The following is a 26,907-nucleotide window of genomic DNA, read 5'->3' on the forward strand; positions in this document are numbered from 1 at the left end:
TCTCTGCAACCACTTTAGTACGTGGTTATTAATTTTATGGCAAGAAGAATAAAAGAAAAGTGGTTTTCTCTTCTTCCTAAACGATTTGTTATTTTATGTTGAATGATTGAGAAAACTTACATAATTTTTCCGTGTTCTTGTTCTTGAAAGCTTTCTCAATATTCTTCCTCCTCCACCCAAACTTTCACTCAAACCAAAATAGTCAGAGTCCACCACTCCTGGGTTTTCACCCTGAGAATACCAAGGACTCTTTGTGGTCGTGTCCGGGTTTTGATTTGAGAATATCTTGAATAAGGTCTTCAAGAAGTTGTTGTTTCTGTTTGAGGGAGGATACATGTGAAAAGGTCTTTAAAGGTAATGTATCTTGAAACCTTTTTTCTTGTAAAAAGCATGTTGTAATTTATTTTAAATGCATATCTATTGTATGTTTACTGTAAATTTTATTTTCAATAATTGATGAAATTTGGACGATCCCCTTCCGCTCAAGGTTCTCCTCAGTCGAGTTCCTTCACCCAGCTATTTACCCAAAAGTTCATAGTTAGCTCCAGAAAGAAAAATGGGGGGCTTATTGAGTCGGCGAACTCAGACCACTCTCACTCATGCAGATTAAAGGATAATTCCAGATAAACAAAAGTTCATAGTTAGCTCCGGATTAAGATCAAGTTACCTAGGTCATCGTATTGAAATAGCCAGTCTTAATAGTAAACAGTGTTATAAAGTAAAAGTAACTATTTCATAGTCCGATCTTATGCAAAATCATTGCATAGGACGACCTCATTCACATGTCTCCACGTGAACGATTTAAGATCACATCGTTTGTATCAAATACAAAGTGAGCTACATCCATCGTGTCCCTAGAATAAGGTACCTAGCCTTATCCCTATACTATAGACCGTTTTGACTCTACTCGAACTTGATCCACTTTTATGTCTCCACATATAGTACAAGTATTCATGTTATAGCTATGGGTTCTTAGTTTATTGGATTTAGGGTTTTTAAGTGAAATTCACATATTCAATAACATCTTTACTGGATAGACCTCAATAACAATTTTATTGGAACAAAGAATTTGTTTATTGTTTACAAAGCATGAGTTTTAGGACATAAAACCCAATATAAATATCCCATGATTTTAAAGTGCTCTTGATTCATTTGGTCTTAACACATATAAGTTGTCTTTTAGTTTAGTTAAACAAATTGTGACACCATTTTTCATAATATATGCTTCATTGAATGAAAAAAAAAAAATAGAATATGATTGTTCAATTAAACAAAAAATAGACATAAAGTTCCTCTTAATTTTGAGAATTATATACAAATTTTCCAAAATTAAGTATCTATTTCTAAAAGACAACTTAGTAGCTTCTACTGCATGAGCTAAAATCGTGTCTCCTATTCCAACCTTGAGCGTCATTTCATCCTCCTCGAGCTGCTGAAAGGAACTAATTCCCTGTAAAGAAGAATAAACGTGATTAGTGACTTCTGAATCAAGTATCCAACCATTATGGTCATTTTCCACTAAATAAGTTTCTAGGACCAGCAAATCATATTTATCTTCCTTCTCTTTCTTCTTCTCGGTGAGGTACTTGAGGCAATTATGTTTCAAGTGACCATCCACATTGCAGTGGAAGCATTGCCCTTGTCGGCCACCTTGGCCTTTCCTTTCTCAACAATGGGAGCCTTCCCCTTCTTTTCTTTCTTTTTCCGGATCTTCTTAGAACCAGAAGATAAAGGAACAGACTTAGTTCCAAAGGATGAACCTTTGTGGAACTTCTTGGAATAGGCAACATTTGCCTCTCCTTCTATCAGTCCCTTACTTTTCATAAGAGACTGATAAGTCTGTAACTCATTTAAGAGGGTAGTTATGATGTACTCTACTTTATTAATAACCGTATTGCTACAGAATTGAAGGAAACTTTTCAGAAGAAATTCCAAAATAAAGGACACCTGATTTTGCTCATTGATGACCATGTTGTTCATCTCGGCGACATTGAAGTGAACTATTAGATCGAGAACGTGTTCTTTAACTGATTGGCCTTCCTTCATGCACGTGTTATAAACGTACTTGAGGGCCTTATATTGGATCTGAGAGGACGGTTGTCTAAACATCTCCTGAAGAGACTCCATGATCTGACGTGTAGTGATCATGGCCTCGTGTTTCTTGGTAAGAACGTCAGACAAACTTGCCAAGATATAGACTCGGACATTGCCATTGGCCTTCATCCAGCGGTCATAAGCATGCAACTCTTGATTATATATTTTAATCTATTCCCACTAAACATATAACACTTATATTTTAATGTCATATTAAAATCTATAATTTGCATCTAATGATGTTGATCAAATATAACAGTTATATTTATCTAAGTAATGTCACGCTCAATGCAAGATTCATTTTCATTTGAAAAATATAACATTTACATTTGTCATCTATGAAAATTAAACATACATATTCATCATTCCACCATACATTATAATATTTATAGTATTGTATGATGCATGAACATGCTTAATTTATCATATATCAAAATAATATAACACTTATATTATGATGCATGGATATACTAATAAAATCATGCATCCATAAAATATAACACTCAATCATGATGTATGAACATGTTTATCCTAAGGTAGGTTTTTTAATCCATATGACATACATTATGTAATATAAATTTAAAAATTAATTTAAACATACATCCGATGCATAATAAATTAAAATAAATAACAAAAATTGGACCAAATTTTAGCACCTTGAAAAATTAATTAAATTAATATGATTAATTTATATTAATTTAACTAATAAAAATAAATAACACAAAAGCAAGAAAAGTTGCTGCAGACATCGGAGATGAGGCTCGAACCTACGACCGTCGGACTCCTCGCATGTGCCTGTGAAGTTCGGAGCGTTACAACGTTGAGGGATAGCATTGCAATGTTACATATGTTATCCATCTCGCCTGGCCCCCCAACGTTGTAATGTTTCGATAGCAGCGTTGTGATGCTAGAGTCTAGAAAGCTCTCTTTTACTTCGTTTTGCTTCAAATTTGGACCGAAAACCTCCACTTTCACCGATCTCTTCAGCAACTCTTGCTCCTCGATCGACATGGACTTACAGACCCGATAGATAAACACAAATGCCCAAAAAACAACGAGCCCTTACATTTTCATTGGATTAAAACGTAAAACTATGTGTCAAGAAATGTAAACATCCAATATTGCAAACCTCACACATTCAAAGTGTAGATTAATACCTATCTTTCTACGCTAATTTTTGTTTCCAAAATGTGAAAAACAAAATGCAAGAAATTGGCTCTGATACCAATTGTAGGGATCAAATCCCGAGCCAAAGCATGAGAATGTCTTGCATTCAGTTTTTTCATTTTAAAGAGATAAAAGGTAGTAAGCTAAAACATAATGGAATAGAATAAACATTATACTTAGCATGTATTATAAAGGAGAAACAAAATGATGAACTATTCTTACCTTCGTAGATTCCGAAGCTTCTCAAAATTTCTTTTGTTCTTCACACGAAAGTCTTCTCAACGATCACTGACACTACTAGGATTCCAAAAGTTGGATAAGTGGTCTCCAACCTTTGGAAGAGAAAGAGGTAGAGAGATTGAAGAGATATGTAGAGATGAATTATTTTGGAGGCTAGGGTGTGATTTTCACAAAACCAATTCTTACCCTAAATGAGCTAATAAGATGAATTTATATAGAGAAAGATTTACCCCTTCTCCAAGTATTTCTCTTTTCACCCTTGATGCCAATTAATCAAATAAGACTTATTTAATCTTATTTAATTAATTGGCACATCAATTAAATAACTATATATTAAATCTAATTAAATGTACAAGTAATTGATTAATATATATAAACATCACATGTTTGTATTCTTCCACCTCTCTATCATTTCTTAATCAATTAGTTAACCATTAATTTATTAATTAAGCTACATTAAATCATATTTAATACAGAGTTAATTACATATTTATATGTATACATCTCTTTAGGAATTCAATTCATATAAATCTAATAGTTGCTGATATTTATATGTATACATCTCTTAGGAATCCAATTCATATAAATCTAATGTTTGAATCTCATTCAGATACATCTCTCTTACATAATTTGAATTATAGATCACATCTATAATTAATTATATATTAATCACATTAATATACAATTTCCTCAATTGATTTGAATAATTCAAATCATTTTCATTATTATCTTTTAGTGAGCTAACAAAGGGACTTGATGGACTTACAGATCGGAAGCTCCAACGATATGAGATTAATTGGCTAAACTCATTAACCAAATTAATCAATATTCGTTAAGTGTGAGTACACTCTACAAGAGACCCATAACTGCACTCTTCTCACTGTAGATATATTTCTATGTCCACGGATATAGACCAACAATAGCAAGTTAGTTCTTCATGAGTGTTCATATGAACAACTTGTTTATGATCCAACCATTAAACAAAAATCCCTTTTAAGACAGTGAGAGGGTAGAGCCCTTTGTTCAAGTCCCGGAGATACCATTTAAGGAAACACTCATTTACTTACCCTAAAGCCAAGAAAGAGTGAATTTCATCTTGTATTATGTTTCCAACTCCCGTCTCAGTCTTGTCCCCAAAATGGTAGTCTTATTGAGTCGGCAAACTGACCACTCTCACCCATACAAATCAAAGGACAATCTCTCGTGAATAGAAGTTCATAATATACTCAGGATTAAGCCTAAGTTGCCTAGGTCATCATATTGAAATAAAAACCTGACTAGTTAACGGTGTTACATCTAGTGACTATTTCGCGATCCAGCCTTATGCAAACTCATTGCATAGGATACCTCCACTCGAATATCACCTATACGAACACGTTGAATCATTGCATTTGTATAAAAAACAAAGTGGGCCGTATCCATAGTACCACTAGGATAAGGTACCCAACCATATCTATATACTATAGATCCTTTAGGATGTATCTTGAATATTGATCCTTGTATGTCTCCACATACTGTTCAAGACTCATAAAACAACTTTGGATGTTAGTTAATTGGATTTAGGGTTATTAAGACAAAATAAAATACAACACAATCAATAATATTTATTGAAATAACATCAATAACTCTTTATTGACGACAATCAATTATTTACATTTACTATCTATGAGTTTTAGGGCATAAAATCCAATACTAATTGCATACTTCCATTGTAAGTGATTCGGTTTATAGGTGATGGGTTTCAATGGATTTGTTGAAGCAAACCTTCACACTTGATCTATTGAACTGAAATGGCCTTTTATCCTAAATGTGAATCATCTTTTTTAATATGACAAGTTTATCCTCTTTATCCATTTGTGGTTTTATCTACCAATAAAAGCTAATTGCAAAAAAAAAAAAAAAGGGCTAATTGCAACCATTAAGAAACTACAGGGGATAATTAATCAAATTGAAAGCTTAAGGGTGTGATTGTAACCAACCCTATAGTTTAGGGGTAGTTTGTGCAATTTTTCCAATTTGTAAATATAACAAAATTTAGATCTAGCTTTGAAGGTCTAGTAGTGATATACCATACTTTAAATAGAAGTCTATTAGTAATTGAGTCCATCACGGATAAAATTTGCTATATTTGTAATTTAAAAATGTTGCCATACACTCAATTATCATTCTTAAAAGTACTATCCTTTATTAAATGTATGAGAAGTAAAATTGGACACTTCAAAGTATAAGAATTAAGGCCACGTTTACTCCAATGAAAAGGTTATAAATCAATGGTAATGTGAAAAGTGGGTCCCATTTGATTATCTTTGGATCTATTAAATAAACCATCTACATCGGTCCACTTCTAAATCTATAATTAAAAAAAATACAAACTCGTTAGATTAATGTTACAAATTATCGTGCTGTTCCATAAGAAAAATTATGAATTTTAATGCATTTATTGTTACCATTATCGTTATGGTGATCATTTGCTCTTTGGAGATAACGATAACGATACTAATAATAGTAAATATTATAAAATTCATAATTTTAAATAAATGAGATAAAAAAAATTTAATTACATTTGCAATTCAATTTCATTAGGTTGATTCAACAATAAATTCCATTTACACTCATTTTCATTAGGTCTAAAAGTAAACACGTTCTAAAAAAAGGGGCTTGTGGGCCCGGGTGATCTTCTCATTGGACTGCGCAAACGAACCTCAACCCCAATCCTCCATCACCATCTGCCTATGAACACGACGGTGCCCGCCCACAATTCATACTTTCCCTCCTCCGTCGACGGTTCCGCTGATCCTTAGAAGCTGACGAATCCAATTGGGTTCAACATTTCGGGTAATGTTCGCCATAAATCCTACTTCCCTTTTCTTCCCTTCCAATCCCACTACTGCACGTCAACAATCCATCTCTTTCCCCCCCTCCTTCCGCCTCTGCCGTGCCGCGGTCGGAGACGCCTCGCCGGGCCCCTCATTTTCCCGCCTCTTCAATTTCCCTTCTCTTTCTGCCACCGAAGCCACCGGCGGCTTTCGACTTGGACAAGAGTACGATGCCGGAGCTTCCTCCCCTGCTGTCGATGGACCGGGGAGGTTTGGCAGCGGAAATGGCAGCGTTAAAGTGAACGCCATGGAGAAAAAATGGTCGCGTGATAGAGAGAGTTATTTGGTCGATAATACCGACGTCCTCCCTCTTCCTATGACTTATCCGGATTCTTCCCCTGTAACGCCGGAGGAGATCGACCGCCGGCTTCAGTGCGATCCACAAGTGGAGGTTTGTTACTGTTATTCGCTTCACAATTTTGATTCATAGTATCAACTTTTGCTTTTGACAATTTTACTTTTTCCTAATTGTGGAAAGCGATTTGTTGTGATTTTCCTGCTTAATTGTGCCCTAAAAGCCATGCTATTGACTCATTTGAGAAGGCTATTTCGTATTGGTTTCTAAAGCAACATGTTAAATTTTGATTAATTATTTGGAAACTGGAGATTTGTGGTAACAGTTCAAGCATTGATGTAACCAACAACCTTAGCATGCTTTAGCTGAGGTTTATCACCTCAATTTTAGGCTCCATTTGGTGGGATTTAAGCCATTTTCCAACCTTACAGTTATCCCCAATTTTGGAGTTTTAGAGTTTAAGCCATTGTTGTAAATTGTAGGATTGTAAAGAAGTGGTGTATGAATGGACCGGGAAGTGTCGCAGTTGCCAGGGGTCTGGATATGTTAGCTATTATAACAAAAGGGGAAGAGAGATTACTTGCAAATGCATACCTTGCCTTGGAATTGGTATTCTTCTTCTTCATCTTCTTCCTTCCTTCCTTCTTTCCATCTTTCTTATGGGGATCAACACATAGTGCAAATTGTAGGGGATAACAATGTTATGTTACCAGGGTTTTCCCGAAAACCTTCATATCATGTAACACATGCTTATATTATGACCGAGTTCAACATCATTCGGAGTGGAGGATTCGATCCTCTTACCTCATGATTGAGCTGATTTATGCTCAGGTTGATGCTATTAATAGTTCTTGCTTTTATTTTTGTGCATGTTGTTAGGAGCCAAAAGAATTTCCTAGGAACTTCTGATCATAATTGAAGTTCTTTTGAAGAATGAATGGACAATAGTTCTTGCTTTTTATCTTCACATTTGAGAATGTGGTTGCTTCATTATTCTGCTTTCTGTCTAGATCAAGGACTTTGATCATTGTGATTTTGAATGTATCTCAGATATACAACCTTATTCGAACAGATATCTGTTCTATAGGTTGTACAATTGTGTCCTAGAGTGTTAAGAATATATCTCAGATATATACCCAACCAGAGGCTCTCTCACACTATTAATGAATATTCATGTATTTTGCTGCAAAAGAAAAAACATTAGTCTAACTAATATTGAATAAACTGATACTTCCAATAAATTTTCATTGTTTGCTGATTCTTTGTTTGCATTTGAATGTTTTTTCTCCCTTTGTTTCAAGAGAATTTATCCAAGCTTTTGTTGCAACCAACATTTTGTCAAAACTGAACCATTATGGGTTGCTTTAGTGGTAAATGGAGGCATGACCTTGATAAAGGGCTAAGGAATCATGGGATCAATTCATAGTGGCCACCTACCTAAGATTTAACATTTTATGGATTTTCTTGACACCCAAATGTTGTAGGGTCAGGTAGGTTATCCTGTGAGATTAGTCGAGTTGCGCATAAGTTGGCCTGGACACTTAGGATATATAAAAGAAAAGAAATACATTTTGGCAAAATTGTGCTGTAACTTTTGAGAACATGTTTGATTGTTTTTCCAAACCAAAATCTCAGTTCAAATTTGCTTCTTCTGTTTGTTTGCAATCCTGCAGGGTATGTGCAGAAGATAACGGCTCGAAAGGACATTGAACTAATGGAGGATTTGGATAATAATGGACAACCATTGTGATTCAGTGCATTAATTACTATCGTTTTGAAAATACTTCATCTCTCTCTAACTTCACCTTTGAGGGGTTGTAACTTTTCCCACAGAAGTTATTTAGATTAGTCTGTGTATTGATGGATAGGCGGAATATTGAACACATTGGCGAAATAAAAGTACTGCTAATTTGGCAGTGAGATTTAGCTTCTGTTTCGTTCTTTACTATCTTTTGTATTGTCATAATCCCCTATCACAACTCTTGTTGTCATTATCATTATTTAGAAGGTCTAGTCGAGATCCAATATGAATATAGTTCAACGATTGAAGTATTTTTCTTTTTTAGATCGAAAATCTGAATTCATATATCTCCACATTTGTTGTGTCGAAAAAACAAATAAAAAATAAATTGGTGTTTTAACACTTACATTTTAGGTATAAGAGTTTTCAATGTATCCAAAAATTTTAAAATGAAAAATTACATAAAACAAGATAAAGCTTGGATAAATTTATTATTTTAAGTATTAAACTCATTTTATTTTTATTAAAATTAAAACGTGCAAAACACAATACATTTATAAATTATATAATATTGTAATATAATAATTATACAAAATTTAATAACATAAAATGTGTTCATAAATTAGAAATGGTAATAAGTGAGATTTCAATTATAATACCTGGTTGCTAACTACAACTTTTTAAAATTTTTTTTAAAATAGATAAATTGTTACCAAACATATATTGAAAAATATTGTAAACATGAAATATAACTCTATTTTTTCAATAAATTTCTTATTTTCAAATAGGGTCAAATGTACCTTATAATTTTGTTAAAACTCAACCAAATGTAAAAAAGAGAAAAAAAAAAAAATCTGTAGTATCTTAAGCAAAATACTGTGAGTTGGAATAGGCGAAATCATTGTTATTTTAAAAATTATTATAATATTATTTTAATGATTTAAAATCAATTTTAATAATTGAAAATCACATTTAAGAGTTTAAAAAATTAGTATATCAAAGATTCAATTTAGATTGTTATTGGAAATAATTAATGTGATTTTAATCTTTTAAAATTACTTTTAAGGATAAAAAAGCCATATTATATAATTTAATTTGTATTTATAAAATCTAATTATCCAAAGTCAATTGGGGTATTACAATTACCGACAGAATCATCTACGCATTCACGCACACACTATCAAAATCCGGCTCGACTGCAGTATAAAGCCGCCGCCGTTTGGCGCCAAAATCAGAAAATTTGAACCGATGCCGATTGCTGCTCCGTCGTCGGGAAAATCTTTCTACATTCTGAGATTGTGAAGCAACAATCTCAGGTCCGGGAAAAATTTTTGGGCAATTATCTCCAATCTCAGTTCCGGTTAGTTAGGCAAACTGATTGAGAAATCTTTTCCATGGAAGACGAAGATGAGATTGTCCCAGTCTCTGATATTAGCGATTCAAGCGATGAGTACACCGGTATTAATGGTGAAGACTTTGAGGGTGAGGATGAAGAAGAAGAACAATCGTCCAGCCTTTCTCCTTCATCCGACGAGGATCTAAAATCGAAGAACGTCGATGCCCTCTTGAGGTATGATTCACGACTGAAGTAAAATAATTCCCTAGCGCAGCTTGTTAGAAGTCTAGGGCGTGTTTTTTCTCCCCCTTCCAACTAGTGATTGTTAGTTACTGCCAATGCTAATGATTCCTTAGAATTTAAAGTAAACTAAGGAATTGGACCTCGGATTATGGAGGTGCCAGTTTTCTTTACACGGAGGCTCTAATTGTACTAGATTGATTGGTCTGAAAAGAAGAGGAGAAAAGAGCTTAGGAGTTCGTGATATGGGAAACTGGCTGATCTTGTTTCTACGTGCTCATGGTGGTCGATCATGATATACCCAATGGTTATTTTCTTTGGTTGCCGAAATACTTTCTTTTGAATCCTGAAATTTCGATAATTTTGAAATCAATGATTTTAATTACGAAACTTGTTATTATTATCTGGAATTATCTTACACTTAGATGGAACAAGGTCTTTTTAGATCTGGCAATGCTGCTCCTCTAATAATTCTTGATATGCTTGGAAGCAGAGGAAAGCTTAAACATTTAAACATTCGAGGAGCTGAGTTCTAGGCTGCAGAGTTATTGAAGACGATACAGCAAGAATAACCCCCCACCACCACCATTTTGAACTTCTATTAACTTGAAAATAACTAATTTAGTCTTGTGATCATATTCTACCAGAGGTAACCTGGTTGTGAGAAGACAATCGCTGCTCCCAAGAGTTCTCTCAGTGGCAGAAGGCGCAGCAGTTTGTAGAAAACCTTTTAAACCTCCATGCTCAAGTGGCTATGATGAACGGAACAACCAGCTTGCACGTCGACTGTGGGCACGGAAACGATTTGTTCCTTGGGGCTCTTCAAAACCAGTGTCATCTGTAATTTCCAACACTTTATTTCTCCCAAAAGCTGCTGAGAAAGATGTAGTGGAGGAAAGTGTAACTCTACCACCTGGGATTGATCCTTTGGTCTTGTGGCAACCTGAAGACTCTGAGCTTAATGTCACAAATTTAGCATCAATAACAGTTGATCCATTGCTAGTTCGGTTCCTTCGCCCTCATCAGAGGTAGAATTTCTGATTTATTTTATGGCATGTTTCAGTATTTTGTCCTAATAAATGGTGTAATTAGTCTGTCTTACAACCGCACATATGCAGGACAACAAGGCCCTTGAGTTTGTTTCACATTTTTTTATAATTCTTTTAGCAGTTTTATTATAGAACTTAGATTCTGTCCTTTCTCATTGTGGTTCAGTTTTTATTAAGAAAGACAACCATAGCAGGAAAATAGCAAAAAAAAAAAAAAAAAAAAAGAAGTTGAATTCTAAAAAAAATTATTGGATAAAGTATTAGGCAATTTGATTGGCTGTAATTGACGAGATCGACATATTTAAATTTTTTGCAGAGAAGGTGTACAGTTCATGTTTGAATGTGTTTCAGGGCTACATAAGGGGACAGACATATTTGGGTGCATTCTGGCAGATGATATGGGGTTAGTATTCCTCTCTCGCAAACATTTAAATGATTGAAACACCAATACACAAGCACTGTACTTATATCCTTAAAGGTGTATCGGTAATCATCCTGCAGTTTAGGAAAAACATTGCAGTCGATCAGCTTGCTTTATACCCTTTTATGTCAAGGGTTTGATGGAAAGCCAATGGTTAAAAAGGCCATCATTGTTACACCTACCAGTCTCGTGAGTAATTGGGAGGCTGAAATTAAGAAGTGGGTTGGAGAAAGGGTTCACCTTATTGCTCTCTGTGAAAGTTCCAGAGAGGACGTTGTCTCTAGCATTGACAGCTTTGTACATCCCAAGAGTTCTTTACAGGTATATTTGTGTGCCTATTCTGGGAATATCTACGAAGGATTATTTCAGCTGGACTCGTTAAAGTGAATAACAATTCATTCATTCATTCATAGGTGCTGATTATTTCATATGAGACATTTCGTATGCATTCATCAAAGTTCAGCCAAAGTGAATCATGTGATTTACTCATATGTGATGAGGCTCACCGACTGAAGAATGATCAGACATTGACAAATCGGGTATAACATGTGGGCTTTTATTTTTCCATTTCGGTTCCTTTTCATTTGGAATTATTTCTATATCTTCTCTTCAGGCATTGGCTGCCCTGTCTTGCAGGCGTAGAATTTTGTTATCAGGAACTCCAATGCAGGTATTTTTCTTTTCCTTTTCATAAGAATTAAAAACCAACTTCCCAACGTGGGAAATACTCGTGTGCCTCAAATTCTTGTAAATTCTTAATTTCATGCACTCTTCTACCTTTAAGCTTTAAGCTTCTTTATCATTTTTGTAATACGCCCTTCACTCATACTCCTACAGAATGACCTAGAAGAGTTTTTTGCCATGGTTAACTTTACCAATCCAGGAATTCTGGGTGATGTTTCACATTTTCGTCGATATTATGAGGTGAGCTCTTCTTATTTTATCTAGGAATTTGAGGATCAAGCAATGAAATATGTGAATGCAGACTGTGTGGTCTTTCTATTTTTATGAGTCTGTACGTGTACATCCATACGAGTGAGAAAAAATAGCATAAATGAGCCAATCAAGTGCATGCATTTGTTTCAATAGGACATTTGTGAACTTTAAGGATGACAGATGTGGAAAATTCCTTTTAACGAGGAGAAAAGTCAAGGTTTGCTGGGCCAATCCATATGAGTCCAATGTTGAAATATTGTCTTGTAATGGAGGCGTTCTTGAAGCTTATGCTTTTTCTTGAAGTTGATAAATTTCTATGGTAAGCATAAGACTAAAAACTTGCACTGACTTTGTGTAGGCACCAATTATTTGTGGAAGAGAACCTATTGCTACCGAAGAAGAGAAAAAGCTAGGTGCTCAACGCTCAGCAGAACTAAGTGAAAAGGTTAATCAGGTAATCTTCTTTGTTATAGATGAGCCATCCAAAAATATGACAGTTAGATATGAACATACTTTTTCACTTAACTTTTTATACACTATTTGTGGACTTAATAACATTCCAAAATATGCTTGTCAGTTTATACTACGGAGGACTAATGCACTCTTATCAAATCACTTGCCACCAAAGGTACAGCATAATGTGTTCATAAACATGGTGAATCTTGGTAGTGCTTATTTTATATTTCATTTTTAATGTTAATTATGCTTCATTTTAACAAACAATCAGTTTAATTGGCCTAAAGTTTCTTGTATATCACAAAAAAGAAGAAATGCTCGCTATAAAAGCTTGTTTTTGATATATTTTTTTAAAAGAGTTCCATATGTATTCACTATTCACTAGTTAAATTGAACATGTTTATGAAAGTTTAACTATTTATTAGACATTTGTGAAGTTAAGCGATGAATTAGATACACAATTGAAAGTTCAAGAACCTTTTTGACACAAACTTGAAAAACAATGGGCTAAGCTTGTAACATTTTTAATCTTTTTTGCGTTGATTTTCTTATGACCCATATTTGTATCTCCTTTCATTAATGAAAGCATCAGTTTCTTTTTAGAAAGAAAAATGGGATGCTATGGTTCCTTGATTGTTGCTCTAAAAGCTATTTTAGTTAGTTCCTTTGGAAAGGAGTGGAAGAGATTTCCACGATGAAACTAGAGATTGGGGAGAAGTTCAGGGTAATTTTGATTTTGGTGTCTCCTTTGGAGTTCTTTATCTGAAGACTTTTGTGACCATTCTTCCTTTTGATCACTCCCAATTGGGTTTTTGTTTCTTGTTATGTAAACTTACCTTCATTTGATAAACCAAAAGTTCCGTGTTATATAAGCTTCTACTTTTTTCGGCAGATAGTTGAAGTCATTTGCTGCAAGTTGACTCCTCTCCAAGCAGACCTATATAACCATTTCGTACAGTCAAAAAATGTCAGCTTGCTGCCTCTGTAGTTTATTCATATATCGAAGTAATTAATCTTTCTAGTTGTTGCCTAACCAAACTACGCTTATATCTTGTGACCTCAATATAGGTTAAGCGGGCAATTACTGAAGAGCTAAAGCAATCTAAGATTTTGGCCTATATAACTGCACTTAAGAAACTTTGCAATCATCCAAAGGTATGGTTTACTCGAGTTTCTAAGAGAGATTTCTTTTATTTGAATCTAGTACACGGTAGATTTTTCTTGTTGTTAGTTAATTAGATGATAATCCAGTTCATTTCTCTAAGACTTTCAACTTTTTCATTCTAAAAATTTTAACGTGTAAATTGTCTCTGGTTTTCATATTGTGTTATTTACGTAGTTATGTTTTGGAATGGGAGTATCCTATACAATCTCCTTTCTTCAGCTTCCATTTTGTTTCAATATAAAATAGAAATAAGTATAAACCTCAGTGGAAGATCTCTTCTTGCAGCTTATATACGACACTATAAAAAGTGGGAGTCCAGGAACTTCAGGATTAGAGAGTTGTATTCGGTTTTTCCCTCCAGAGATGTTCTCTGGAAGGTAAGCTATGTTTCACTGTCTCTATCTCTCTCTTGTATGCATACAATCATGTACAGATGCTGACTTAGGTTTGGAATTGTTATCACTGACTAAGTAGTTTCTAATTTGGTTAGATCTGGTGCATGGACTGGTGGAGATGGGGCTTGGGTTGAATTATCAGGGAAAATGCATGTCCTAGCTAGGTTACTAGCCCATTTACGCCAGAGAACTGATGACCGCATCGTCCTTGTCTCAAACTACACACAAGTAATTTCAGTTCCTTTGCCGACCCTCCCCCCCTCTGTCTCTGCTAAACGACTCTTCTCATATTTCTTGAACATTTTTTAATTGTATATTGTATTTACAAAGCCAGTATACTAATAATTAATTGCTCAAGGTGTCAAATATTCACTTTGGTTTGCAATTGAATCAGATCAAGTTTCTGCCTTGGTGAAGTATAACAATTTTATGTTTTATACCCAAGATGAAACTTTTTGGTCTTTTCTAATCTTTATTGTGTGATTTTGTGGTAAATTAAATTATCTTCCATCAATAAAAAATAAAAAATAATTCCTTTCTTAGGGGACTAACGTAACTTTCATGTATTAGACGCTGGATTTGTTTGCTCAACTGTGTCGTGAAAGAAGGTACCCATATTTAAGGCTTGATGGAACCACATCAATCAGTAAAAGACAAAAGTTAGTCAACCGTTTTAATGATCTGTCAAAGGTATGCAGCCTTTATAAGATTCAATTTGGTTTTATTTTTCTATTTCTTTAGCGCAAACTGGACGGATAAATTGGTTTCTGCTTACAAGCTTTCAAGGACGTTTCTGCGGGGATAATATAGTGCTAAAGCACCGTTGCATCAATACTTTGCAGGATGAGTTTGTTTTTCTATTGAGCAGCAAGGCTGGTGGATGTGGTCTGAATTTGATTGGAGGAAATCGTTTAGTTTTGTTTGATCCTGACTGGAACCCTGCCAATGATAAGCAAGTAATTACCTACCGCTACGTGGAACCCCTGGTTTGGACTCGTTGAGTTCTTGTATATGAATATGCCGTCTGCCTTCTGATGTTTTCCTTGTTTTCATCTGTCTTACCATACATGAATAGGCTGCTGCAAGAGTGTGGAGGGATGGACAAAAGAAGAGAGTATTCATTTACAGATTTTTAAGTACCGGAACAATTGAAGAAAAGGTTCGAATTCATTGCCAAGCGGACTAAAATAATCACCCTATTCACGTTCATATTTTTATGATATATATATGTTGTCAATCCTATTCTCATATATCCTAGTATTATATAGGTGTACCAGCGACAAATGTCAAAAGAAGGGTTACAAAAAGTTATTCAGCAGGAGTCAACAGATAACCTTACAACGCAGGTTTTAAATTGCTGCTTACTTTCTGATGTTGATTTGTAGATACTTATAGCAACATTAAATCAAATTTGCAATCTAGAAAGGTTCTTTGAAGGTCCTTTTTCTCCCTTCATTTTTTCAGGTGAACTTCCTTTCGTCTGAAGATTTACGGGATCTATTCTCATTTCATGATAACATCAGGTAAATACTACTATGATTTAGTTGCTCAAGATGTGACATTATGTTGGGTAATTTTCAATCTAATATACATTTTACATAAGAAGCCTGTATGCCACGGAGAATGGTTAAACCTATTTCACTAGGATAGTGTGGATGATGTAAATGCATATAAACGTGAGTACAACAAACAAAAATTTTAGGTCCCGTTTGATAATAATTTCATTTTTAGTTATGTTCTTGAAAATTGTGCTAGCTTCTCAATTTCTTTTCTATGGTTTTCATATCTCTTCAAGAAACATTTGAATTCTTAGCCAAATTCTAAAAATAAAAACAAGTTTTTAAAAATTAAGCATATAAACACCATCACATATAGATTTCTTTGTTTGATTGATAATTCACGTTCTACCAATATTTTAAAAAATCAAGCCAAATTTTGATAACTAAAAAATGTAGGCCCCATTTAATAATCATTTTGCCTTCGACTTTCTATTTTTGAAAATTAAGCTGAAAAACACTTCTTTTACCTATAGTTTTCTTGCTTTATTATCTACTTTTTAAACACGTTTTCAAAAAGAAAACTAGATTTTGAAAACACAAAAAGAAAGTAGTTTTTTAAAACTTGATTTTGTTTTTGAAATTTGGCTTAAAATTCAAATGTGTTTTTAAGGAGGGTAAAAAGCTTGCCAACAAATAATGAGGAAACAATCATAAATTTCAAAAGCAAAAAATAAAAAACATAACAATTATCAAAACAAAACTGTGTTTTTCAAAGACTCAATTTTGTTTTTGGTATTTGACGAAGAATTCAAATGTCTCGTTAAGAAAGGGGAAAACCATAGTAAAGGAATTGAAAACGAAACAATCATAAATTTCAAAAATAGAAAACTAGAAATAAAATCGTTGTTAGATGGGGTCTACTTTTTTAAGTTTTCAAATCTTGGCTTGAAAACACTCTTTGGAAGTAGGGGATGATGAAAAAGTAGAGAGAGAAGGAAAATAGGGCACACACAGGAATACATGGAAAGCTCTAGTATAGGGAGAAAAAACCACGATATAGAATTTTTTTTATTAGAATTGATACATTGGATACATAGAGGCTACACGTTTAAATAGAAAAATAGGAAACCCTAGAGTACAGTGAAAGGACAAAAATGCCTCTAGGGCTTAAACCCTACTTTCAATACTCCCCCTCAAGTTGGGGGTAGATATCAATGAGGCCCAACTTGCTAATACATGAGTCAAAGGTCTCTCTGGGAAGTCCTTTTGTAAGAACAATGAGGCCCAACTTGCTAATACATGAGTCAAAGGTCTCTCTGGGAAGTCCTTTTGTAAGAACATCTGCTATCTGTTGACTGGAAAAAATATAGGGAATACAAATGTTGCCACTGTCAAGTCTCTCCTTGATGAAATGCCTATTAATTTCAACATGTTTTGCCCTGTCATGTTGTACTGGGTTGTTCGCGATACTTATTGTGGCTTTATTATCACAGTAGAGTTTCATCGAACCGTCACTAGCTTGATCAAGGTCACTTAGGATCTTTTTCAGCCAAATTTCCTTACATATCCCCAAACTCATAGCCCTGTATTCAGCCTCGGCACTTGGTAACAATACCTTGTTTCATACTCTTCCATGTAATAAGGTTACCCCACATGAAGGTACAGTATCCAGATGTCGACTTTCTGTCTACCACAGAGCCTGCCCAATCAGCGTTCGTGTATGCCTCGATGCACCGTCTGTCAGACTTCCTGAACATAACCCTTTGCTTGGAGAGGTTTTTAAATACCTCAAGATGCACTCCACTGCTCTCATATGTTCTTCGTAAGGAGACTGCATAAACTTACTAACTACACTGACTGCATATGAAATGTCTGGTGTGGTATGAGAGAGATAGATTAGTTTCCCAACAAGCCGCTAATATCTCTCCTTGTTAACCGGAACACTGTTGCTCAAGTTACTGAGTTTAGCATTAACTTCCACAGGAGTATCCACTGGTTTACAGCCTGTCAGACCTGTCTCCTTGAGTAAATCCAGAGTATATTTTCGTTGAGAAACTGAAATCCCTTCTTTCGATTGAGTCACTTCCATTCCGAGAAAGTACATCAATTTTTCGAGATCCATAATTCCAAATTCCTCAGCCATTTTCCTCTTCAATCTGTCAATTTCTGAAGCATCATCACTTGAAATGACAATGTCATCTACATATACAATCAGAATTGCAATTTTCCCTGATACTGATTTTTTTCGTAAAAAGGGTGTGATCTGAGTGCCCCTGATTGTACCCTTGTGATTTCATAAAGGTAGCGAATCTGCCAAACTAGGCTCTGGGAGACTGTTTCAACCCATATAAGGACTTCCTCAGTTTACATACTCGATGATTGAATTGTTTCTCAAACCCTAGGGGAGGACTCATGTAAACTTCTTTTATAGTTACCGAGGAGTCAATAAGTTACTCTACAGTAAAGGAAGACGACGAAAGGAAAGGTAACTGACTGCGTATCAGCTGTTCTAGAATCATCTTTGGAACTTGAAGGATATCTTTTATGCTCTTGGTGGTTGGATGGGGGTAAGATCTCTTTGGCTGCAGTACATGGTTTTTGTCGGCTCCGCTTAATGGTCTCTTGCATGGCTCATTTCCCGTGCACCCTCCACAATGAGCTATTCCACCCGTACTTAGACGACTGGAGTTCTATGGTGACGAACTCAATGGAGTCAGTTATAGTGATCCTGCTACTGTGAAAAAATATACCCGACGCGCTGCCCTTAATCCAGCCACAGGGATATTTAGGCTCGATATGAAAGACGGACGGGGGTGAGAAAAGCAAAATCTCTGTCATCTGGCTCCTTCCACGCAAGACGACTAGGATCAAATGGTTTACAATAATGCTAAGAAAGAAGAAGATCGAGACCATTCTTTTAAAATATCCTTTCATTATTCTGTCCTCTAGCTTAAACATTCCTAAGACAGAATTGGAAATCACATCTTTTGGTAGTGGATGACCAAGCACAACAGAGTCAGTGTCCGTGTAGTAGCAGTCATCTGCTGTTAGTACAGTATAGGAAGTCCTTGTTTGAGTGAGAGCTTCTTATTATGCTACCTAACTATAGCAGTAGATAGGAGCCAATACGAGATCCTTTCCCTAGTCGCTTTGATATCAGCCCTTGCTTTAGTTGGAATTTCCTTTTAGCCAATTGCAGCTCTAATCTAAGGCAAGCAACACCATCAACCCCATTCATTTTTCACCTTGAATGAGTCAAAGCCACAAATCTGATAAATAAAAGGAAAGGAGATCAGAACATGCCTTAGCTTATGGGTAAAAGAAAGAAGTATGCTATCCTATTTATTACCGAAGGCTTAGGCCGAAAGGAAAGAAACCACAATTTACAATTTTGATCACGGAAAGGGAATCGCTAAGACCAATCATTCCCTAGTCTCGCCTATTGGAACCGTAGACATTGGGTAGACCGACGTTCTAGCTACGAGATGAATACAGAGGTTAAACGAGCATCCCACACAGTGAGTCGAAAGTATTAGTGAGAAGCCCTCTCCATAGGCCATCAGACTCCCAATTTTAAAAGAATTCCTGCCAAGATGACGGATCCTGCCGTGTGGATTTTGACATTTTGTTTGTCGACGTCATGGTCGTTGCCTCATCCTTCTTTTATACGTTGACGACAACATTCTCACCGGGAATGATTCTTCTCTTTTATTCGATTTCATCAAGGAGCTTGACAACCAATTTGTCTCTTTCTCCATTAAGAAAGACATTATTCACATCAAACTGGTAGAGAGGTCAGTCTTTGTTAACCGCAACTGAGAGAAGAACACGAACAATGTTTAACTTTGCTATTGGGGAGAAAGTCTCGGAGTAATCTATTCCAAAAGTCTGAGTGAAGCCTCTGGCAACCAATCTGGCCTTGTACCTGTCAATCGTTCCATCAGGCTTGTATTTAACAGTGAACACCCACTTGCACCCAACTGCCTTGTGCCCTTTTGGAAGGGTAACCTGGTCTTAAGTGTTGTTTTTCTCAAGCGCCCTCATTTCCTCTATGACCGCAGTTCTCCATTCGGGAATCTCGATCGCTGCATGTATATTGCTCGGTATTGTAACTGTGTCTAGGCTCATAGTGAGAGCTTTGAACACGGGAGACAAGTTGCTGTAAGACAAGTAACTCTGCAATGGATACTTCATGCAGGATCTCGTACCTTTTCTTAAGGCAATAGGAAAGTCAAGAGAGGAATCATGGTCTTTCTTCTCCTCTGACTCCCCACTGCATTCAGCCTTCTGCTCATGCATCTTATCTTTTAAAGGATCTCTTTCACCTTCAACAATGTTCTCTGCTGGAATAGATTTTTCACAACTACCATCACTTGTATCAACCGATTCTCAGTACAGTCGTTGGTATTGTCACCATTTTCTCTATCTTTACTTGCATCATCTTCAACACAAGCATCATTTTCAACACAAATGTTACTATTATCAGGGATAAGATTACTAGTATCTGGAATTGACGCCCGTTCTGACTCATGGACTGGAGTCGGAGAAGTAATAGGCGGTGCTATTTCCTTCTTGAGATTCCTCCTATAGTACGTGATCCATGGGACTTGTTCAGTAGGCAGAATGGGTTCATTGATACTTATGACAGGAATAGGTTCAGGTAAAATTGACAGACTCGGACCCCAATTAGTCTTTTCACTAGTACTCTCCCCCTGGAGAGAACTAATGGGAAAGAAGGGTTGATCTTCGAGAAAGGTCGCATCCATTGAGACAAAATATTTTCGTGAGGAAGGATGGTAACATTTGTACCCATGTTGATGAAGAGGATATCCCACAAAGACACATTTCTTAGCACGGGGGGTAAACTTGGTTCAGTTAGGACCATGGGTATGGACGAACACAACACACCCAAACACTGGAAGTGGAACATCAGGGATAAGCAGATTATCAGGATAGGACTCCTTGATATAGTCTAAGGGGGTTTGGAACTTTAGGACCCAGGAAGGCATTCGGTTTATCAAATGAGCTGCTGTTAGAATAGCATCTCCCCACAAATAGGATAGAAGTGAAGTTGACAACATAAGGGATCGAGCAACTTCGATAAGATGACGGTTTTTTCGTTCGACTACTCCATTTTATTGAGGAGTATACGCACACGAACTCTGATGGACAATTCCTTTAGAGACAAAATTCCCTAAAAGAATTATTAAAATACTCCCTACCATTGTCACTTCGAAGGATTAGCGATCTTTGCGTTAAACTAGGTTTCTATAGAATTGTAGAACTGTTTGAAAACCGATTTGACTTTAGACTTATCGATGAGAAGAAAAACCCAAGTTAGTCTAGTGTGGTCATCAATGAAGGTTACAAACCACCGTTTGCCAGTGACGGTAGTAACAGGTGACAGACCCCAAACATCGCTATGGAAGAGGGTGAATGGTTTGGAAGGCTTATAAGGCCAAGGTTTTAGCGAGACTCAAGGTTGTTTAGCTTGGATACACACATCACAAGTCAAGTTAGAAAGATTAACATTGCGAAACAGATGCGGAAACAAATATTTCATATAATGAAAACTAGGATGTCCAAGACGATAATGCCATAACATGTAATCAGTTTTAGAGGTAGAAAAACATGATGAAAGTAAACTAGTCTTATCACATATCCTAGAAAAAGCATCTTCAGTAAGGAAATAAAGCCCTCCATCATGTCGGGCAGTGCCAATCGTCGTCCCCGAGTTTAGGTCTTGAAAACCAACAACATCAGGTGAGAAAGTAACTCGACATCTCAAATCTCTTGTAATCTTGCTAATAGATAATAGATTATAAGAAATTTTAGGAACATATGCACATCTTGGAGAACCAAACCCTCAAAGGGAGAAAGATGGCCTTTCTCAGCCACAGGAGCAAAGGACCCATCAACGATTCTGATTCTTTCATTCCCAACACTTGGATAATACGAAAGAAACTGGTCGGAGGAGCCAATTAAGTGGTCTGTAGCCCCTAAATCTAGAATCCACGACTTTTTACTAGTTATACTAACAAGACCAAAAGATTGAAGAGTACCTGATTGGGTGATTGTACTCACACCCACTGTACTTGAGTTACTCTGGCTAGTTTCCTGATTCTGAGGTTGAGGACCTCCGATTGCCAATTCACTTGCCAGTGCTCGTCCAGAACCTGACTGACGCTGTTTACCATTAAGTGGACGACCATGCAGCTTCTAGCATTGGTCTTTGGTGTGTCAGGGCATTTCACAGTGTTCACATACTGGAGTTGGCTTGCCGTTTTGTTTATCATTGACAGGACCTGACGTTTTAAATGCAGCAAAGTTAGTTGGCAAAATCAGTGTATTATTCATAGCACTGGACCTGTCTTCCTCGAGGCGAATTTCAGAGCAAACTTCCACCAGGGATGGTATCGGACTGGTTCCCAGTATCTGACTCCGTATCGCATCGAACTTAGAATTCAGCCCTGCAAGAAAGTCATAAACTCGGTCGGTCTTCTCAAACTGGTAATGTAAGACTCCCCACACAGACAATTCCTGACCAATTCACGACATAGGTCCATTTCTTGCCAGAGTAGAGACAACTTGTTGAATTAAGTTGTAAAGTCCATCGTTCCCTGCTTGCATTCATGGACTTTTTTGTCTAAAGTATAGAGCCGGGAAGCATTTTGTCATTTGCAGTACAGCTTTTGGACATCCTCCCAAATGTCTCGTGCAGTGGCAGCATATAGTAGGGGCTTTCCAATTTGAGGCTCTATACTACCTACTAAAATAGATTGAAGGAGTCTTCTCCCTTCCATATACGTTCTTGAGGGTCACTCGGTCTTGGTTTCGGTATCTCGCCCGTTAGATATCCAAATTTATGACGGCCCTCAAGGGTCATTTTTATGGATTGAGACCAAGAAAAGTAATTATGACCACTTAATTTCTCCCCAACAATAAAGCTAGCAAAATTTCTTATTGCCCCAGAAAATAAATTTGCTGTAGATAAGGCAGGGAAAGAGGTTACTGGACTTTTTGAGTAAATTGGTAGACTGGAGGGTAGCTATTTGTTGTTGAATTGACTCATTTTGCTATTTAATCTGGAGTTGAAGTTGAGTGAACTGTTCTTGGATATAGTTAAGTTTCTGTTTAGGATATGACCACGAGATTCACTCATCTCCAATCTGCCACCCACGAGAATTCCTTGACTGAAACTGCTAACCATACTCGGCTGGAATGGAGGTATCATGGTTGGAATAGGAAGACCCATAGGTGCGGCTGGGATCACGGCTGGTATGGCATGTGCTGGGTAAGAACCAAGGCTCGGGTCAGATGGATCACGACTGGTTGGGATCGTAGTGCTGGAACCGACTGGTTGGGATCAATTGGACGCCTGCATGCGGCTAGAGTCGGTCTAGAAAGCTTTGACTGGGTGGACGCCAGATGGCTTGGGCTAGCTTTCTTCAATCGGCTGGCGTCTGCTTGTGGATGGCTTGGCGCGAAACTACGATCCACCCACCCTCTGGCTCCCGATCGTCTGAGGCAGATTGTGGCTCTCGATCGCTTGGCGCGCCGTGGCTTCTGTAGCCGCTGTCTGGTGGCTGATTCAATCAGTCGGCTGGGTTTGCTGGTTTCTGATCCAATCGGCCACCTATCCTCTGGGTTGGGCTGCTCCAATCGACTGATGAAGATGAGGTAAGACCGTCTGGAAGTACCGTTCTATAGCGGTCTGTACGACAACGGCAATATCCGTAGTTGTGGTGCCAGATGACACTTGTGATTCTCCTGTTTGATTTTCCTCAATGGTGGCCAGGGTTTCATCTCGTTGCTCTGATACCATGATGAAAAGGTAGAGAGAGAAGGAAAATAGGGCACATACAGGAATACGTGGAAAACCCTAGTACAAGGAGAAAAAACCACGATATAGAATTTTCTTATTAGAATTGATACACTGAATACATAGAGGCTATACGTTTAAATAGAAAAATAGGAAATCCTAGAGTATAGTGAAAGGACGAAAATGCCCCTAGAGTTTAAACTCTACTTTCAACCGGGGACAAGCACTCATTAGTGGAAGTAGTATTAACAAGGTTAATTTCTAATGGTTATCATTGTCAAATGAGGTGGTAGCATACTTGTTTTTTTTCCTCCCCTCCCTAGAGTTAAGTAGCCATTAGTCTCTGGCAACCATTATTCAAACAGCATCCTGTGATCTAAAAAAGGGTCTCGTTTTGGCGTCCTCTATGCCTAACGTTAGTTTTGTCCTTTACCTCAATACTCGTCAGACATCAATAAACCAAGATTTTTATTTAACCCCCCCAAAAAAAAACCCACAAACAAATTATTTCTTCCCCTAATACATGAATTTTAAAATAATCACCAACAAAAACAGACATCAGTAGACATAATTCTTTGCAAGTATAACCGGCATTTACAAATATAGCCGCATGAATAATACTGTCATTTTGAATACACAGGTCTGAAATCCATGAAAAGATGAATTGCAGTCGGTGCCAAAATTGTTGTGGTAGGCCCGAGGACATGGACGAAGACCTGTCTACAACCGGACCTTGTCAGTCTGACCAAGTAACTTCTGACATTGGCGGATTTGCACAACTTGCTGGATGCTTGGACAAGTTGAAGAAATCAGAGCAACAGGTTGGTCACTTCTCTAATTAACGGAGGATAAAATTTCTTCTAGTTGCCTTATTTTATCCCCTTCTGCTCTTCAAAATTTTCAGGTAGGGTCTCCTCTAGAAGAAGATTTAGCCAACTGGGGGCACCATTTTGACTCTGCTACCGTACCTGATACCATTTTGCAAGCTTCGGCTGGTGATGAGGTTTGATTTTTAATATATAATTAAATGGCTAAATTATAGAAAACACCTTTGAACTTTGTATTTTGTATAAAAAATATCCTCAAATTTTCAAAGTTTTAATGATGTCCTTAAACTAAAGAAAAAAAAATAAAAAAAATATCCTTACTGTCAGTTTTGGACAGAAACCGTTAGTACTTCATTTCAAAAAGACCTTTGAACTTTCAAAAGTTTCAATAATACCTCTAAACTTTAAAGAAGTTAAAAAATACCTTTATCGTTGGTATAGGGACGGAAACCGTCAATACCTTGTTAAAAAAATATCACTGAACTTCCAAAAGTTGCATCGATACTTTTAACCTTAAAAAAAATATATTTAAAAATACTCCTACCATCAGTATGATGAGTAATCAATTTATTTAAAGTTATCTTGAGTGGAAAAGAATCAATTTGAAAATAAATTATAAAGATACCCTTATTTTTCATAGAGATACTCTCATTTTATACTTTCATTTTTTCCCTATTTGTCCAATTTTTACACCAATTTTCTCAGCAACCAAATGTAAACCAAAATTTCAAGTTAAAGCATAAAATCTCGCAAAATTTCCCCTTAAAATTCACCAAAATGATAAAGACAAATACAAAAAGGACATATTTAACTATTAATACACACTCAGCTACTAACGTACAACCATATTAAAACATTTAAGTCTGAAGGTCCTTTAGCGATTCCATTATTCTCTTTCTTCTTATTATAGTCTATATACCTTAACTGAGAGGGGAGCTTTTTATTATTATTATTATTTTATTAAAATAAACCAAGGTCAAACAGTTAGCAAGAAGGGGAGTGGGAGGATATCAAGAAAGAGGTGAGAAAAAGGACGGAAATTAAAGAAGTGTTAGGTCATAGATTGAAGTAGGAGAGAGAAAGAAAATGGAAGTAGGACATTTTTTTCACTTTTTTTTGGAAGGTAAGGTACCAATGCAACTTTAAAATTTAGAGGTATTTTTGCATTGAGGTAATAATGGTTTCTGTTCATATACCAACAATAAGGGTATTTTTGAACTTTTTTTTAAAAATATATTTAAGAGTATTTTTGAAACTTTTGAAAGTACAGGGGTATTTTTTTAAACAAAGCACTAATAGTAAGGGTATTTTTTTAAAACTCTTTTTGAAAGTTTAAGATTATTTTTTTGAAATTTTTGGAAGTTCAAAGATATTTTTGCACAAACTACAAGGTTCAGAGTCATTTTTTTAAAAAAATTTAGTCCAGTTAAATCATAAGTTTAGTTTAGAACTTTGAGGTTTATGTTTGTTTGGTTTATGAACTTTCAAAAGTGTCTAATAGGTCTCTAAACTTTCAATTTTGTATTTAAGAAGTTTCTAACAAATTCAAAATTTGTAAAAGCCAATTGACCTATAGATATTAAATTTGAAACTTGGTGTCTAACAAAATCCTAAGTTTTCAATTTTGTCTTAGTAGATTCGTGAATTTTAAAAAATATCAAAGTTCAAGTTTAAAGACCAAATAGACACAAACCTAAGAACAAAGTTTGGTAGTTTAACCTTAATATATTTTACAAACCAGTACAGCAAGTTGGATGGGTAAACCAAATTTTCTTTTACCTTTTTATCTCAGGTTACATTTGTTTTCTCAAATCAAGTTGATGGGAAGCTTGTACCCGTTGAATCGATGACTAGTCCAAGGATGAAAGAAGCTGAAGGAAATGGGAACAACTCCAAATTGAAGCAAAACTCAAGGCAGAAACTATTATTAGTATCTCAACATAGAAAACCTTTACAATCCATTACTTCCAATGAAGATCTTAACAAAGGTCCATTAACATTTACTTCCAATGTCTTTCAAAGGGAAACCATGAAGCCTGTTAGAAATTCAGTTGAAGGTTCAATGCATGTAACATTGAAGCACAAACACTATCTTGGAAATTACTTGCCACAGAAAAGAATGTCTGATGTTTCTGAATGTGAAGATTTCGAGTAAAGTTTATACATCAATAAATAGCAAATGGTAACTAAAGGAGGTTATTTGATCTAGCATATTTCAGTGACTTGAGTTTTCTGATTTGATCTTTGTGTACATTGATGGTAAAAGGAATACTATAAACTGAAACATCTTTGAGGATTATTTTATAATGCTCAAGAGTTGAGACTTTGACTTCATGGAGTCATTATAA

The 26,907-nt window shown here is 36.0% G+C and overlaps 2 protein-coding genes across 2 annotated transcripts; both read left to right on the forward strand.

Moving 5' to 3' along the window:
• Nucleotides 1-6,160: 6,160 nt before the first annotated feature.
• LOC120086663 (protein disulfide-isomerase SCO2) lies at nt 6,161-8,603 on the forward strand. Its single transcript, XM_039043410.1, has 3 exons — nt 6,161-6,768; nt 7,155-7,281; nt 8,346-8,603. The coding sequence occupies exons 1-3, from the start codon at nt 6,340-6,342 to the stop codon at nt 8,420-8,422; spliced, it is 633 nt and encodes a 210-aa protein (XP_038899338.1). The 5' UTR covers nt 6,161-6,339; the 3' UTR covers nt 8,423-8,603.
• Nucleotides 8,604-9,566: 963 nt separating this feature from the next.
• LOC120070534 (protein CHROMATIN REMODELING 25) lies at nt 9,567-26,840 on the forward strand. The gene is made up of 21 exons (XM_039022320.1): nt 9,567-9,983; nt 10,637-11,017; nt 11,355-11,441; nt 11,540-11,780; nt 11,873-11,998; nt 12,073-12,129; nt 12,297-12,383; nt 12,754-12,849; nt 12,973-13,023; nt 13,744-13,818; nt 13,920-14,006; nt 14,302-14,393; nt 14,507-14,639; nt 14,982-15,101; nt 15,254-15,367; nt 15,487-15,570; nt 15,680-15,757; nt 15,876-15,934; nt 24,373-24,553; nt 24,637-24,735; nt 26,352-26,840. The coding sequence occupies exons 1-21, from the start codon at nt 9,808-9,810 to the stop codon at nt 26,712-26,714; spliced, it is 2,787 nt and encodes a 928-aa protein (XP_038878248.1). The 5' UTR covers nt 9,567-9,807; the 3' UTR covers nt 26,715-26,840.
• Nucleotides 26,841-26,907: the final 67 nt, after the last annotated feature.

Source organism: Benincasa hispida, chromosome 1 (genome assembly GCF_009727055.1).
Source record: "Benincasa hispida cultivar B227 chromosome 1, ASM972705v1, whole genome shotgun sequence".
Taxonomy (NCBI): domain Eukaryota; kingdom Viridiplantae; phylum Streptophyta; class Magnoliopsida; order Cucurbitales; family Cucurbitaceae; genus Benincasa; species Benincasa hispida.